This window comes from Bison bison, unplaced genomic scaffold (genome assembly GCF_000754665.1).
Source record: "Bison bison bison isolate TAMUID 2011002044 unplaced genomic scaffold, Bison_UMD1.0 scf7180017864322, whole genome shotgun sequence".
In the NCBI taxonomy this organism is placed as follows: domain Eukaryota; kingdom Metazoa; phylum Chordata; class Mammalia; order Artiodactyla; family Bovidae; genus Bison; species Bison bison.
The window spans coordinates 1394267-1412372 of record NW_011494894.1 but is presented as its reverse complement, the minus strand read 5'-3'; the positions used below and the strand labels follow the sequence as shown (position 1 = coordinate 1412372).

At 40.9% G+C, this 18106-nt stretch overlaps 1 protein-coding gene across 2 annotated transcripts in view; it reads right to left on the bottom strand.

Annotated features, from left to right (window-relative positions):
* RPS6KC1 (ribosomal protein S6 kinase, 52kDa, polypeptide 1) overlaps window positions 1–13032 on the bottom strand; it is a 205992-nt gene extending 192960 nt beyond the window's left edge. For both annotated transcript variants that reach the window (XM_010853047.1, XM_010853048.1), the window contains exon 1: window positions 12809–13032. In XM_010853047.1, coding sequence (XP_010851349.1) covers window positions 12809–12913 — 105 coding nt within the window. In that variant the 5' untranslated portion in view covers window positions 12914–13032. The remainder of the gene's footprint in view (window positions 1–12808) is intronic.
* Window positions 13033–18106: the final 5074 nt, after the last annotated feature.

Sequence of the window (18106 nt, the reverse complement as noted above, 5' to 3'; positions counted from 1 at the left end):
ACAAGGTCCAGAAACTTGTATAAGGTCACATGGCTTTTCACCTTCAGATATGGAATTAGAACTCGGATTTTCTGATTCTTGATTCAGTACTCTTTCCACCGTAGTCTATTGCAAAGGTCCCCAACCTTTTTGGTACCAAGGACTGGTTTTGTAAAGACAATTTTTCACAGATGGGGGGTGGGGGGGGGGGCTTGGGGATGACTCAAAAGCATTACACTTACTGTGCACTTTATTTCTATTATTATTACATCAGCTCCACCCTCTGATCATCAGGCATTAGATCCTGCTCTACTGTATCCTTCAATTTACCTGCAGTATTTTCTGCAATAACTTTACTTAACTCCAGAACATCCTTCACCATTAGGTTTTATTTACTCTTATTCATTCAACAAATATCAGTGCCTACTCTGTTAATAGGTAGAGTAGCATAACAGTGAATACACTGGGTCTGATTCTTAACAACATTAGAAAAATATAATCACTTGCTAAATACATTACCAAGTTCAACCACTTGGTACCCCACTATAAGGATTCAGTATTCCCATGTGTGCAAACTCACTTAAATGAGTTAATAATCTGTCCTCTGAAATGAAAACCAAAAACCACAATGGGTTGGAATGACATGGTGGTGGTGGTTTAGTCGCTCAGTCGTCTCCGACTCTTGAGACCCCATGGACTGTAGCCTGCCAGTCTCCAGTCTTCTCTGTCCGTGGGATTCTCCAGGTGAGAATACTGGAGTGGGTTCACGTTCCCTTCTCCAGAGAATCTTCCCAACCCAGAAATCGAACCCAGGTCTCCTGCACTGCAGGAAGATTCTTAATTGGCTGAGCTATCAGGGAAACCCCCTCATGGAATAGCATGAATTGAGCCCAAATGTCCTTTAAGGGTAACTCTTTCTAACTATGTAATTCTCTTCAGCAGGACTACAAAACTGACAAAAATAAATAAATAAAAATATCAGAAATCTGAGGGAAAAAATATGATCATACTGAAAATGAACAAAATTGAACCCTCAAATCCAGAAGATTTCTATAACTTTTAACATTGTGTTAACAATTATCTTAATAAGTAGTCAATTCCAAAACAAAAATACTGTAAATTCAGGGACTTCCCTGATGGTACAGCGGTAAGAATCGCGTGCCAATGCCAGGGACATGGGTTCGATCCCTGATCCCAGAAGATTCCACATACCAGGGAGTAACTAAGCCCACGCACCACAATACTGAGCCGAGTGCTCTAGAGCCCAAGAGCCTCAACTACTGAGCTGGCATGCTGCAACTACTGAAGCCCTCATGCCTACAGCCTGTGCTCAAAAAAAAGAGAAGCCGTTGCAACAAGAAACCTGTGCACTGCAACAGAGTAGCCCCCACTCACCACAGCTAGAAAAAGCCTGCTCACAGCAACAAAGACCCAGCATGGCCAAAAATAAATAACTAAATTATATTTTTAAAAATACTGTAAATTCACCCTGATGTAGGTTGCTAGCATTCAGTAATTTTTTTTTCTGGGTGAATTTCAATATTTTGTTATACAATTCCAGAAAAGTTAGAATTTAAAGCAGTGATTCTTTTCATTTAAAGTTCATAAATTTCCATGGCAAGCATAGACTATCACCAGCTCAGTAAGTACTATAGATATCATGAAGACCCTTTTGCTATAGAGAATTCTATCACCAAGTCATCTTGAAAATTATTATCTAAAGCAGTGCTTGATAAACTGTGCTGCATGGAATACAAATATTCTTTAAATCACCTATTTTAAAGGGCTTAATGATCAATTCTGTTTACTTTCGTTTAAAAAAAAAATTTTTTTTTACAGCAGAATTTCTCAAGGCCTCAAGGCCTCTCAACATTATTATACCTGGTAAATTTCCGAAGGAAAAACAAATAGTATTTCCCAAGGTCATTTCTTCACCCAACTATTTATGCAACACCTATTACTGATAAAATTTGGAACACAACTGGGAAATGCTACTGCAACATTTGTAGTCCATTTGCCTCAATTAATGCCAACAGCAAGTTCTGAATTTAGGGAAACAGGGACTCACAGTAAAGGTTAACTATCTCTTACTATGCTAAGAAATTAAATATTTTATTACATTTAATCAACACAACAATCTTGCCTGCTAAGATGAGATAACCAAGGCCCAGGGGAACATATTAGCACTAATCAGATTCATCAGTAATACACAGGACCAGGTCTCACAACCCTCTGGTTCTAAACAAAGTGCTCTTTCCAGGACATAACTAAATTTACCCTCCTAGAGATTAAAATTCCAAGTAACAGCCCTAATGCCAGTCCAACTCTTTGCAACCCCATGAATTGCAGCACGCCAGGCATCCCTGTCCATCACCAACTCCTGGAGTTCACTCAAAGTCATGTCCATCAAGTTGGTGATGCCATCCAGCCATCACATCCTCTGTCGTCCCCTTCTCCTCCTGCCCTCAATCCCTCCCAGCATCAGAGTCTTTTCCAGTGAGTCAACTCTTCGCATGAAGTGGCCAAAGTATTGGAGTTTCAGCTTTAGCATCAGTCCTTCCAATGAACACCCAGGACTGATCGCCCTTAGGATGGACTGGTTGGATCTCCTTGCAGTCCAAGGGTCTCTCAAGAGTCTTCTCCAACACCACAGTTCAAAAGCATCAATTCTTTGGCGCTCAGCTTTCTTCACAGTCCAACTCTCACATCCATACATGACCACAGGAAAAACCATAGCCTTGACTAGACAGACCTTTGTTGGCAAAGTAATATGTCTGCTTTTCAATATGCTGTCTAGGTTGGTCATAACTTTCCTTCCAAGGAGTAAGCGTCTTTTAATTTCATGGCTGCAATCACCATCTGCAGTGCCCCTGGAGCCCAAAAAAATAAAGTCTGACACTATTTCCACTGTTTCCCCATCTATTTCCCATGAAGTGATGGGACCGGATGCCATGATCTTCATTTTCTGAATGTTGAGCTTTAAGCCAACTTTTTCACTCTCCTCTTTCACTTTCATCAGGAGACTTTTTAGTTCCTCTTCACTTTCTGCCATAAGGGTGGTGTCATCTGCATATCTGAGGTTATTGATATTTCTCCCAGCAATCTTGATTCCAGCTTGTGTTTCCTCCAGCCCAGCGTTTCTCATGATGTACTCTGCATTTAGGTCCTCTAAATTCTTCCCAGTGCTAACTTCTTTTATCTACTTCTTACCAAGTTATTACCTAGTTTCCTTAAGGAGCCTTCCCAGGAGCTCAGCTGGTAAAGAATCTGCATGAAGTGAAGACGACCCCAGTTCTATTCCTGGGTTGGGAAGATTCCCTGGAGAAGGAAATGGCAACCTACTCCAGTATTCTTGTCTGGAAAATCCTAGGGCCAGAGGAGCCTTTCAGGCTACAGTCCATGGGTCACAAGAGTCGGACACGACTTAGTGACTAGTTTCCTCAATAGTCAAAGTCAAAAGCACTCTTATCTAATTATCATGATAATGATTTAAAATCAATCTCTTAACTTGAATACACAAAAGAATTGTCATCTTCATAAGATTAAGAGATAGCTACTGGAAAACAAAACTACAAAATTTATTCAATCTAACCGTTATAGTTCCTACCAAAAATGATCACAAAATAAGTCCCTTTGGAAACAAACAGAATCATAATATGATTTATAGTCATATAATCATAATTTATACCACAAATTTAAACAGGAATTTTAAAAAGCTACTTTTATGAGCAATTTATAATAATCAGGTCTCCTGACGGCCACTTCACTATCAGTATTCAGCTGCTAGTTCAGGGCAGAAACAGAGGTAAGAGGATAAAATATTAACAAAAGTAACATATTGTTTAAAAAACTGTCATGACACAAATAATCAAACTCAATGAAAAACAGAGACATGCCCCACACATTTTATTTCTCAAAGATATGACTTTCCAAATGTAGAAGAGAAAAAATAAGGTATACAGAAATGTAAGGCTACACTATACTGAACATTTCCCATTGTGGTGATTAGGCAAACCAAACAGAACATCCATCTGTGTAATGCACGCAATCCTGACTTTCAGACATTTGACTTTCACAAAATCCACCTTCATGGAAACATACTGACATCTTTAAACTGCATTTCATACACACACACACACACACACACACACACACACACACTCTGGCAAGAGGAACAGCGACCTCAAAGCGCCCAGCTCACACAGGCAAGCATCCCCTACCAAACTCAACCCCCCTCCCCTTCCCCCTCCATCACCTGCATCTCAGCTCCTCCCCCTCTTTTCCCTGCAGAGCTGCAGGTGTCACTGGTTGGCAAGGATACCTGGGTTGGTTAATCACTTGCCAGCCAGGTAGTCAGGACCCAAGAGACAGCACCTGCACAAACCATAATTGGATATTTTACAATATTTTTTTTTAGTACTCTGAAAAGAGAGAAGTCCCATTAAGATAGATAAGTCAATGGGGAAAATTTTAGACATTCAACTTTCTAGTAATTTCTTACGATAGTAATATGTTGAAAGTAAGAAATATTTTCTACATTATTAAAATCCCAAAATCTATAGGAGAATAAAGAAACTAACAACAAGTTACTTTTGTATACTCAATAAACACTTGCTAAAGTTACTTTTCTCACTTCAAATTCTCTCAATTATTATAGCACTACTCTAAGGTAAACTACTTTCCAATCAAAGTTCAAGGAAAATAAAAATCCGTAATGTTAGTTAACATAGGGACTTCCTTGGCAGTCCAGTGGTTAAGACTTTGCCTTCCAATGCAGCGAATGAGAGTGTGATATCTGGTCCTGGGAGCTAAGATACCACATGCTTCACAGACAAAACACCAAAACATAAAACAGAAGCAAAAATGTAACAAAGTCAATAAACACTAAAAATTGGTCCACATCCAAAAAGAAAAGTCTTTGCGGCAAAAATAAAAGTTATAGCGGCAAGTTACCTTGGTATACTCAATAAATGTTTTGCTAAAGTTGCTTTTCTCACTTCAAATTCTACCAATTATTATAATACTATTGCTGTTTTTTAGTTGTGAAGGTGTACCCAACTCTTTTGCCATCCCATGGACTATAGTCCACCAGGCTCCTCTGTCCGAGGGATTTCCCAGACAAGAATATTGGAGTGAGTTGCCATTATCTTCTACAGGGGATCTTCCCAACCCAGGGACAGAACCTGGGTTCGATCTCCTGCATTGGCAGGTGGATTCTTTACCACTGAGACAGCAGGGAAACAACTATTTTCCAATCAAAATTCAAAGAAAGTAAAAATTCTTAATGTTAAAGTTAATGTACTGAGTTCCTGGAAGTCTAGTGGCTAGGACTCCACATTTTGAACACAGGGGGTGCAGGTTCAATCCCTAGTCAGGGAACTAATATCTGCAAACCCTGGGGTGAGGCCAAAAAAAGAGTTAATGTAAAAATCTTTAATATTAAAATGTTAATATCTGAGCATATAAGTCGTCAATAAACAAGATGAAAACAGGAATGGTTTTTTTTTTTTTTTTTTTTTTTTAAAACAGGAATGGTTTATATTTTTTAAAACCTGGTGTCAACAAAGAGATTTTATTAGATACAGCACTAAAAGCCCATTTTTCCTCCATAAAAGAAAAATATGATAACTTAGACTTCACCAAAATTAAAAATTTTTACTTTGTGAAAGACATTGTTAAAGAGAATGAAAAGATATGCTACATACTGGGAGGAAACACTTGCAAACTACATATCTGACAAAAAACTTACATTCAAAAAAGAACTATCAAAAGTCAACAATAAAACAAACCCACTGAAAAAACTAGACAAAAGAGGATGATTCTCTTTATAAAATGCCCTCAAAAGGACAGAAGTATAGAAGAAGAGAGCAGAACAGTAGCTGCTACGGACTAAGAGGTGGGAGAAGAGTGTAAAACAAGGAAAGCAGAGGGAGATTTTGAGGCTGATGGGAACTGTTCTGCTTCCTGATCATGACAAAGGATATGTGAATCCATTCATGTGTAAAGATTCATAAAATTACACAACAAAATATCAATTATACTGTATGTTAATTTAAAAGATAACAGAAAGGAAAACACTGCCTCTTTACAGCCTTCTCTAAAGTCCCTACTATATCCAGGCTGTGTTAGGCACTAAAAATAGGTTAGAAAGACAGTTTGCCCTCACTCAGAGGAAGCAAACAAGTACAATAAGGTAAAGGCTTTAACGGAAGGATATATTAGGTTGGTGAAAAAGTACTTGTAGTTTCTGATGGTGAACCTTAAATCATTGTAACCAAGCTCAAACACATCTTTGTTAATTAAAATAGGAACCATTGCAATCAACAAATTTCTGCCAGTGAGAAATAAGTTTATTTCCTTAGCATAAAAATCTGTGCTTCGAGATTCAATGAACTCTTGGAAAGCATTTTCTGCCTCCTACTGGTTGTGAAAGCGTTTTCCCTGTAAAAAGTTGTCAAGATGTTTGAAGTGGTAGTTGTTTGGCAAGAGGTCAGGTGAATGTGGAGGATGAAGCAAACCTTCGTAGTCCAAATCATTCAACTTTTGAAGTGTTGGTTTGTGACATGCAGTTGGTCACTGTCGTGGAGAAGAATTGGGCCCATCCTGTTGACTAATGCTGGTTGCCGGCGCTGCAGTTTTTGGTACATCTCATCGATCTGCTGAGCATACTTCTCAGACGTAATGGTTTGGCAGGGATTCAGAAAGCTGTAGTGGATCAGAGTGGCAGCAGACCACAAATCAGTGACTATGACCCTTTTTCTGGTGCAAATTTGGCTTTGAGAAGTGTTTTGGAGCTTCTCCCCAGTCCAACCACTGAGCTGGTCACTACCAGCTGTCGTATAAAATACACTTTTCATTGCACGTCACAATCCAATTGAGAAATGGTTCATTGTTATTCCACAGAATAAGCAAAGACAACACTTCAAAATGACTATTTTTTTTAATTTTTGGTCAGCTCTTCAGGTACCCACTTATTGAGTTTTTTCACCTTTGCAATTTGCTTAAAATGCCAAACAATCATAGAATGGTCAACGTTGAGTTCTTCAGCAACTTCTCGTGTAGTCGTAGAGGATCAGCTTCGATGATTGCGGTCAATTAGTCATTGTCAACTTCTGATGGCTGGGCACTATGCTCCTCATCTCCAAAGCTCTCATCTCCTTTGCAAAATTTCTTGAATCACCACTGCACTGTATGTTCATTAACAGTTCCTAGGCCAAATGTGTTGTTGATGTTGTGAGTTGTCTCCGCTGCTTTATTACCGACTTTGAACTCAAATGAGAAAATTATTAGAATGCGCTTTTTGTCTAACATCATTTCCCTAGTCTAAAATAAATATAAAATAAACAGCTAGCTCAGACAGTAGAGAATCTGCCTGCAATGCAGAAGACCTGGGTTGGATCCCTGGGTCAGAAAGATCCCCTGGAGAAAGGAATGGCAATCCACTCCAGTAATCTTGCCTGGAAAATCTCATGGACAGAGGAGCCTGGTGGTCTATAGACCATGGGGTCACAAAGAACTAAACACGACTGAGCGACTAACTTCACTTTCACTAAGTCATTAACAAGAAAACATAAAGCAAGAAAGGTCATTCAAATGATGTATCACATAACCACATTTATCTAAGAATGTATTCCAATATCAAACAGCAAAGTTCAACAACGCAAACCATAAATACTTTTGCACCAACCTAATACAATACACAGAGTTCTCCATTTAAGAAAGGCTTTCTCTAGAACACAGGGCAGGAGAGGTCACTTGAGACTAGCAGCAATTGCCAGGGAAAAATGGAATCGCATTCCAGACTGAGAAGGCCACATCTAACAGAGAGGCAAGGAAGCATGCTTCCCAGTGGTAAAGAATTCGCCTGCCAATGCAGGAGACACAGGAGACGCAGATGCGTGTTCAATCCCTGGGTTTGGAAGATCTGGAGGAGGAAATGGCAATCCACTCCAATATTCTTGCCTGGAAAATCCCATGGACAGAGGAGCCTGGTTGGCTATAGCCCATAGGATCGCAAAGAGTCAGATACAGCAGAGCACACACACATGTGCACACACACACAAGAAAAACTCAGTGTACCAGCACACTTAGGAAACTACAGATAATTATCTTTCCAAGCACAAGCAGCCCATACAACAATGTGGTCAGGAACTGAAAACAGGTTTCCTCCAAGCAATATAAACCATGCTTGAATTTGAAGCTTTGGAAGAGGCAATTTTCAGATTCAAGTCAAGCTGAGTACTTCTATTCATATTTGCATCTATCACTTTAGTAGACTACAGTATACCCACAGCCTCTAATAAAGTGTGCTTAGGAACTCAGCATCGCACTGGGATTAAAAGCACTCTGACAGACTACCAGGGTTCAAATCTAAACTCTACCACTTGTTTGTTGCGTGAGCCTCGGCAAGTTATTTAACATTTAGGTGCTTCAATTTCCTCACGTGAGAATGTGAGAATAATAATGGCACCTACTCACTGCACTGCTATAAAAAATGTGCTAATTTATATAACGTGCTCAGAACAGAGCTTGACTCACACTAAGCACCGCAGAAGTGTGTGCTATTAATACTCAACAAATGTTAGCTATGTAAAATAGACTTATGTATTCTGATAGTTTGAAAACAAACCCAAATTATGTGCAAGACCTGCACACTAAAAACTGGAAAATATTGCTCAAATAAAAGAGCTAAATAAATGGAAAATCTGTGCTCATGGATTAGAAGATTCAATATTATTTAAAGACATCAATTCTAAAACTGATCTACAATCAATGTGCGTGCACGCGTGCTCAATCGCTTCAGTTGTGTCCAACTCTTTGGGACCTTACGGACTGTAGCCCTCCAGGCTCCTCGGTCCAAGGGATTCTCCAGGCAAGAATACTGGAGTTGGTTGCTAAGCCCTCCTCCAGGGGCTCTTACTGACCCAGGGATCAAACCTGTATAGCCTTTGGCTCTTGCATTGCAAATGATTTCTTTACAACTGAGCCGCCAGCCACCAGGAAAGCCCCACATTCTCAATGTAACTCCAATCAAAATCTGAGTAGGCATGTTTGCAGTTTAATAAGCTGATTCCAAAGTTTTTCTAAAAATGCAAACAATCTAGAATAGCCAAAACAATTTTGAGAAAGAAAGAGGACTAAGACTATCGGATTTCAGCTTAGTATAAAGGTATAATAAGGCCGTGTGCTATCAAGAGAAATAAAAGCCCACATTCATTGAGACTTGTATATAAATGTTCACAGTAGCTGTATTTAAAAGAGCCAAAAACTGGAAACAACTCAAATGTCCATGAACCCAAATGCGGATGGATTAACTGTAGTATAACCATACAAGGGGATATGCGTGCATGCTCAATCGCTTCAGTCAGGTCCAACTCTTTGGATCCTATGTACGGACTATAGACCGCCAGGCTCCTCTGTCCATGGGATTCTCCCGGCAAGAATACCGGAATGAGTTGTCATGCCCTCCTCTAAAGAATCTTCCCAACCCAGGGATCAAATCCACATCTCCTGCTCTCCTGCATTGCAGCTGAATTCTCTACCACTGACCCAACAGAGAAGCCCACAAGGGAATACTGGCCAGCAATAAAGGAGAATAAAAATACACAATATAGATGAATCTCAAATAAGCCTGCTGAGTTAAAGAAGCCAGATCCCTCCTCCACAAAAAAGCACAGTACAACAGAAAGCTGACCGGCGGCTGCCCAGGGACAGGGGGTGGGGAGAGGGAACTGACTGCAAAGGAGCATGAGGGAACTCCTGCAGTGATGACCGTGGTGGTGGTGGTTACACAACTACAGACACGTGTCAAAACTCGCCAAACTGTACACTTAAAATTGGTGAATCTTACTGTATATAAATTATGCCTCAAAAGAAAGAAAGTCATAAGGCAGTATTGTCTTTTAAAAATAGAAACAAGATATTCTTTTCATATTCATGAAAGAATACAGGCAAGAATTACTATTTACTTAATACTGTTAAGAAATCTATATTACCTTATACAAATTTTGTAAACTTTAGCATTATGAAACAACCAAAAATACTATGTGAATGATTCTTTTACACCTGTGTCTCCTTTAACTAAACAATCAATGGAAATCTACAAAAGAACTTTCTAATGCTGAACAGAAGTACTTATTCCAGATGAAAATTAACGAGCAACATAGGATTTAACTAGGAAATCCGTTAGCAAGCTTGTAACTGGTCATAAGGTTATCTAAGCCTGCCAGCTTCCAGAGAACTGGGGGAAAAAAAAGTATAAAGGAGATTTAAGAACATGAAACAGCTCTTATGCCAACCAAAACTTAACAGTGGTAATTCCAATGATTCTATTCTTACATAAAGAACCTTGCAAGAATCAAGAATATAGAGATTGTTCCCTAAAAATATAAGTCAGTCAGTAATAGGAAACATAAAGGGACATTTTTATCTCACAAAGTTCTGTCAGGGGAGCACTACTTACCTGATTAATTCTCCTGAGGTAAGATGTTTTTCTCTTTAAGTCTCAAAAAATAACAAATAATTTACTTATATTTTATACTATGAAGCTTTTTCAAGTATATCTCTTTATTAATCCTCAATCTTTAAAATTAGAAAACAATATCTGTACCATAAGCAATAAATGAGGACACAAATATTTACAAGGAGAAAAAAAGACAAGTGTAAGCAATTTCCAGTTAAATAACCACAGCAATAACTAATATGCATATTACATGGATCTGGTTAGACCGGCAATGTGCTACTTTATCTTCTAATTGATGTTGTCATATGTTAGTTTACCACTTTAAAAAAGATATTTAAGATCTCAACTAGATTAACCATCCCTTTTGTAAAGTAAGACTACAAGTAATGATCATATTCAGTTTCTTATTCAAGTTCTACACACATTCACATATTCCTTCTACCTGCAGTGCCCTTTCCACTTCTCCCACCCATCTAGATTCTTCCCATCTCTCACCACCTATCTTAATTGGTACATGTTCCCTGATCCCTTGAGCCAGAAACTCTGTATTGTGAAACCCCATAGCTCTTTCCTATAGCCTTTTATAGCATTTAACACTTTCTACCTTGCACTATACTTCAAGTACAGTAAACCATCTTCTACTGGGAGTATCGTTGAAAAGAAGGTCCACACTTTATGCTGCCTGGTAACCCTCAGAGCTCATAGTACCTGAAACTAAACATTCAGTAAATGCGCTACCTAAAACACAGAGGAAAACAGTAATTTTAGGCACTCTGTGCCCCACAATGCCTTGGGAGATACAAACGGAAATAAACATCAATGATAGTGACCTGCTCTGAATCTGAGAGACACAGACAAGCAAACACATTAATACAATATATTATAACTGTGATAAGTGTTACAATAGGAGATGAACAGGGTGCTCTGAGGGGAACATTAGAGTTAGGGCATTAAGTATGTTGAAAATTGTTCTAATTTCACAAACTATATTAGGAAACCAAGTCTAGGTTTCTGAAGGGCCAAAAGAAGCTTTCAAGGGGGCTATAGTAAGAGCACCCCTAATCTTGAAATTTTTTCTTAAGCTGAAACTAACACTCCACCTATATAACAACCTTACTTGCAAACACAGAGTAACAATTTTCTCTGTATTCTTGGTACAACCCTCTGCAATAACCAGGCCTGGTCTTACTACAATTTACACAAATTTGCCCATCCTATCCTCTTACACTTGTCTGAACTGTGCACCAACTCCAAAAAGCACATGCCACTCCCATGCCCCAAACTCTGCGGATCTAAATCTATTTAACCTCTAAGGTTCTTTTCAAGGCCCACTTCCTGATCTATCACCCAAGAGTACTACATCCCCCAAACGTATACTGTAATATTACTATCTGTACCTCTCTTTTTTTAACAATTAATGATGAAGTTAATTCTTAAACATTTTTTTTTACAACTTAAACAGAATTGACCTCATACCCCAGATATGCTACTTCCTTGCAACGTGAAGCTGGGCCAGCTACGACACTTTCTTGAACCCTAGTTTCCTCTTCATTAAAATTAGGATTTAACTGGGTGACGTGTACATATGCCTAACACACACATACATTCATACTACATATAATACGTCACATAAATATGTAAATTTAATACTAATTTGTATTTAATATTAATATTTAATTTTATTACTCTTATTTCAAGGAGGAAGATGCAAACTCTAAAACTCGAGCAATCAAACATGAACAAAGTGGGTCCTAAAAACTGTATCAATTAGTCAATGTAAAGGAGCCTCACAACTTTCAAATGTGCCCTCAAGACAACTCACACAAGACACCCTCAGCAGAATTTCTCATGTCTCCTACGGAAAGCCACGAAAAATTCAGAGGCGAAAAGACACAACCAGTTACAGAGGTCCTAGGATGGTGGCCCTACCACTGACATACTTCCCAAGGGTTTATCTGCCTCTGTGCAACCCAGAAGGAAGGGAAGAAATATCCTCTATTATATAAGTCAAATAGTACATCAATTTAACATTTTTTTAAAAAACCTGCATTATCCCTAGGAGACAAGCAAAACCACTTCTGCATATTTCAGCCTCGGAAGAGAAAGTCCAAGCGGGATGGGGCTGAGTCATCTATTAAAGATCATCAACGCCTGCCCCACCCTGGAATGGGGACACTGTTGAGACCATTTCCAGCGCGATCCGGGACTTGGTACGCTCTGCCCCTACCGCATCCTTTTTAAAGTCCCCACCTCGGGCGCCTGTCCCAGCACTAGGCGCAACCTGGCATCCGGCATCCCCACACCAGGGTCCACGCCTGTCTCTCGTCCCTGGTCAGACTCCGACCCCCGTCCGGCAACTGCACTCACCCGGGCGGTGACCTTATACACCGTGTAGCCCCTCGGGTGTCGCTGGGGCTCGGTGACAGTGTAGAATCGGGCCAGATCGGCACCCCGCTCGCGGGGAGAGGTCATCCTCCCGCCGCCTCTGCCGCCGCCGCCTGCCGGGGATCATCAGTGCAACCCGGCGCCGCCGCGGTTCTCTGAAGCAGCAGCCAGGAGGCGAGGGGGCGGTGGCTCATCGGCGGCGCCTCCGCCGCTGGGCTCTGCTTCCGGGGTCGCGGAAAAGCTTCCGGGTCAGACCCGGGCTCCAGTCCTGGGAGGGAGACTCCACTTGAGACCCGGACCCGCATCGCCGGCCTGAGCCTGGCAAGTGAACGAGGATCAGGCAATGGCACCGCCCGCCACGAGACGGAGGGATACCCCAGCCTAGTATCTTCTTTCCTTCCCTATTGGCCGCCCATTGGTTTAAATACCCACAACCCCTGAACTCTTCTTTTAAGACAAACCCGGTCCATCTGTGCACCTGTGTTTATACCACCACAAAGTGAAAGTGAAGTGGCTCAGTCGTGTCCGCCTCTACGCGACCCCATGGACTGTAACCTACCAGGTTCCTCTGTCCATGGGACTTTCCAGGCAAGAGCACCGGAGTGGATAGCCATTTCCTTCTCCAGGTGATCTTCCCAAGCCAGGGATTGAGCCCTGGTCTCCCGCATTGCATGAAGTGAAAGTCGCTCAGTGTCCTGATCCTGCGACCTCAAGGACTGTACAGTCCATGAATTCTCCATGCCAGAATACTGCAGTGGGTAGCCTTTCCTTTCGCCAGGGGACCTTCCCAACCCAGGGATCGAACCCAGATCTCCTACATTGCAGGCAGATTCATTACCAGCTGAGCCACAGCAAGCCCCCCAAGTTAAAAAAAAAAAAAATCGTTGCCTGTGTTAAGAGTTTCATACGGATTAAGCTTCAACCCACTGCAGTGCACTCACTACAGTACACCCTGAGGGGAATTCACACTAGGGGAAATTAACACGCATTCCCTGCTTTGAGTATACTAACCCTTAGGTAGTTAAGTTGCGTATCTCAGGGAAAATTTCATAGATGTCGTGGTCCAGGCGTGGCTTGGAAAGGAGTTTCCAGGCATGAGACAGAGTGAGAGGGAAAGTAAAGTTTATTAGAGTAGGAGATGCTGTTAGAATACCGGGCCTGCTCAAGGGAGAACCGACTTGAATGGGGGTCCTTAGTCCACTTTTAGACCCAGGGTACAAGTAGTGGGATAGGGGTCTTGCAGTCATTTGCTGATTGGATGAGGCACGTATACTGGGTGGGGAAAGAGTAGAGCAAATACCTTCTCTCTATGGGATAGGAGGGAGACAGGTTATACTATTCCATTAATACTGTATATATAATATACACAAAGTGAAGTCGCTCAGTCTTGTCCGACTCTTTGCGACCCCATGGACTATAGCCCACCAGGTTCCTCCTTCCATGGGATTTCCCAGGCAAGAATACTGGAGTGGGTTGCCATTTCCTTCCCCAGGGGATTTTCCTGACCCAGAGATCGAATCCAGGTCTCCAGCATTGTGGGCAGGCGCTTTACCGTCTGAGCCACCAGGGAATCCCATATAATATACACAGTATATAGTATATAACACATACTGTTCCATGGGGGAGGGAAGGACAATAAGGGTATGGTTTTTCTGTTCTGCATTCCAAGACCCTCCTGGGTTTTATCTGCTCTTTCGTCCTTGGGTCACCACATTCCTCCCTCTATTTTTAGGGCCAATTCTTTGGACTCTTGATACCCAGTTCATTTCTACCTACCTACCTATTTCACTTCTTAGGCACTTGGGAACCCAGTCTCAAAGGAAAAGAGGCCATGACCGCTCTGGCTTCTTCAGGCTGTACAGGGGTGTAGTGGAGCTCTGGGTTCCCTTTGCCTGCTCCCTGTCAGGGTGCATTTACAGAGAGAGATGAAAGTCCATGGAGTGATAAGGCAGCTTGTTTCAGCATCGTCTGGGTGTTGGCCAGGGAACATTCTTGTCATACTACCACTTGGAGATTTGTTGTAGTCTAGAGGGAAATGGCAACCCACTCCAGTATTCTTGCCTGGAGAATCCCAGGGACAGAGGGGCCTAGTGGGCTGCCATCTATGGGGTCGCACAGAGTCAGACACGACTGAAGTGACTTAGCAGCAGCAGCAGCAGCAGAAGAAGAAACAAACAACAAGAAAGTTAAAGGTACTTGGCCCAAAGATTAATAGAAGTAGAAAAGCTGCTGAGGAGCTAGTCAGGAGAATCAGGACTAGACATTGGTTTGTGACATTAGTGTTTCTCTAGGTATGAGAAGATGCAAGAATTTGTCCTCATAAAATCTTTACCTGAAAACATCTGACCATCTGAAGGCCGGTTCTTGTGGGTTTTTCCCAAGCACAGAGTACCTTATTTCTGGTCTCCACCCTGAACTCCTTTCAGGGGATGTTGAAGGTCAGCAGCTTGTAGTGGTCACAATGTAATCCTTGCAGAGGCAGCTGGCAAGTGCCAATTTCCAGTCAGCAGGGTCCCTTCATAGCCACATATTTGACCTTGCTTTGGGGGCATTTCACGGCCATTGTGTCCCGCGGTGCTGGGAAGGTTCATTCCCAGGTCTAATGAAGATTCCATTGACAGGCCATTCAGTGTGCTGTTATTGGACCAGGCCTTGCGAGGAGCAAAAGTCTCTGGACCATGCCTGTCTTACTAGCCTCTTGGTCCAGGAAAATATTCCCTCTTGTTGCTTCTTCCCATATCTAGAGTTACATTATTACAATCACTGATCTCATATGGAACTGCATATCAGCATTTTATCACAGGCTCAGTCACACATTTGGTGATATAAGAAACAATCTTATGAAACAAGTGACATAGAAAATAATATACTGATCCCTAGCAGTTATTAGTAAGGTCATAAGTCAGTCAGATAGGATCATGTAAGTCACTGTGAAATAATATATTCACTTAGCAAAAGTAACAAAGAAGATTTCAAAGTTAAACATAGGGGGAGGAGCCAAGATGGCGGAGGAGTAGGATGGGGAGAACACTTTCTTCCCCACAAATTCATCAAAAGAGCATTTAAACGTCGAGTAAATTCCACAAAACAACTTCTGAATGCCGGCAGAGGACATCAGGCACCCAGAAAAGCAACCCAACTCTTCGAAAGGAGGTAGGAAAAAATATAAAAGGCAAAAAAAGAGACAAAAGAGGGAGGGACAGAGTTCCGTCCCGGGAAGGGAGTCTCAAAGTTAAACATAGAACAGATCACTTCAGAGGTAAAGAAACTTAAAATCCATTATCAAAGGCAGTTCAAGAAACCAAGAAAATTTGTATTTATGCACAAAACTCTTCCCTTGGAATGCACTTTCCATCAAACCTTCTTAACACTTTCTGTACCCATTACTTTGTTCTCCCATCCTGAAACAGCCACCTGTAAGTCAGACTTACTTCCTTTTCCCTTCATAAAATGTAATTTCATTCCTCATACCTTCTTTACTGAAAACACACATCGTAATTTCCTTAAGCAACCAATAACTGACCTTTATATTAGCATTCTACAGATTGGTGAACATAAATACCAGTGACAATTTCTAAAAAAATTCTAGAGAACATCTCAGGATGGCATCAAACATTATTCATTAACAGTCCAAAATCTCTAGTTTCTCTGTAAGAGGAAGTTAGTGTTCAGTAATGAATGTTTCAGAATCTTATTTTATTTGGAAATGATCTAGCTATTCAATACATCAGTCACTTAGTTTAGCACAACCCTAGAAATTCAGGGTTACCAAAATCTAAAGGGACTGTTTTAGAGAAACATTTCTAAAGTATAATGATTCTTAATAGTTTATCTAAAAGCTCCTATCTCATTTACTTTTTTTTTTTTTGAAGTTTCTTCACTTGATGTACTTTCCTTACTGACAAACTTGTAACAGATATAACAATATAACAATATTTAACTTATAATAAACCTAGACACAATGAAAATATGCTTAATGTTAATGACTCTTAGACATGTCTATATTAGATTAGCAAACAAACATTAATACTAGGTATTTAATATTGATTATTTCCCAGTTCATGTGAATCTGAAATTCATTTAGGTTAATTTCTCTTGTATTTAGAACTGTCTGATTTGTAAGTGCTTACTTTTCTTTCAGTTCAGTTCAGTTCAGTCACTCAGTCGTGTCTGACTCTTTGCGACCCCATGAATTGCAGCACGCCAGGCCTCCCTGTCCATCACCAACTCCTGGAGTTCACTCAAACTCATGTCCATTGAGTTGGTGATGCCATCCAGCCATCTCATCCTCTGTCGTCCCCTTCTCCTCCTGCCCCCAATCCCTCCCAGCATCAAGGTCTTTTCCAATGAGTCAACTCTTCGCATGAGGTGGCCAAAGTACTGGAGTTTCAGCTTTAGCATCATTCCTTCCAAAGAAATCCCAGGGCTGATTGCCCTTGGGATGGACTGGTTGGATCTCCTTGCAGTCCAAGGGACTCTCAAGAGTCTTCTCCAAGACCACAGTTCAAAAGCATTAACTCTTCGGCGCTCAGCTTTCTTCACAGTCCAACTCTCACATCTATACATGACCACTGGAAAAACCATAGCCGTGACTAGATGGACCTTTGTTGGCAAAATAATGTCTCTGCTTTTGAATATGCTATCTAGGTTGATCATAACTTTCCTTTTAAATTAGAACTCATTTACAGCTTCAGCAATATTAAAAAAAAAAAAAAAGACACACACTGAGACATACATAAATCCAGACAAACAGAGATCTCATAGTTTGCTTCTTGAGATTTTAAATGTCTCTTTGACCCTCCCCCCTTTTTTCTTTGCTTGAAGTTCCAATTTGCCCAAGGCTGAGGTCTCAGGCAAAGTGGGCTGTGTATTTCAAGAACTTGAAAGGATTAACCTCAAGCTTTTCCCTAGGCAGGGCTTTTAATAAGCTAGTTGTTTTTAACTGCGTATGCAAAAAGAACTGGTTTTGCAGTTTCCAAGAAAAAAAATTCATTTTAACCAGTCTTCTCCAGAGTCTAAAGAAAATCATGGCCATCCTGTGTCAAAAAGTCATCGTTCCTTTCTGTGGTCATAGTTTTATAGCTAAAATATAGACCAACTAGTGCTCAAATTGACTCTGATATCAGAGGCAGATGAGCTGATGAAAATCTTGGATTGTACCTTTGGTGGGAAGTGAGGTCTTTGTCCCATCAGAACAATCTGAAGGGCTAAGGGAATTTGCAGGAGTGGGGAAGTGTGGTCCTTCCCCACCCTGAGAAACAGGAGTAGTTAAAAGAGAAT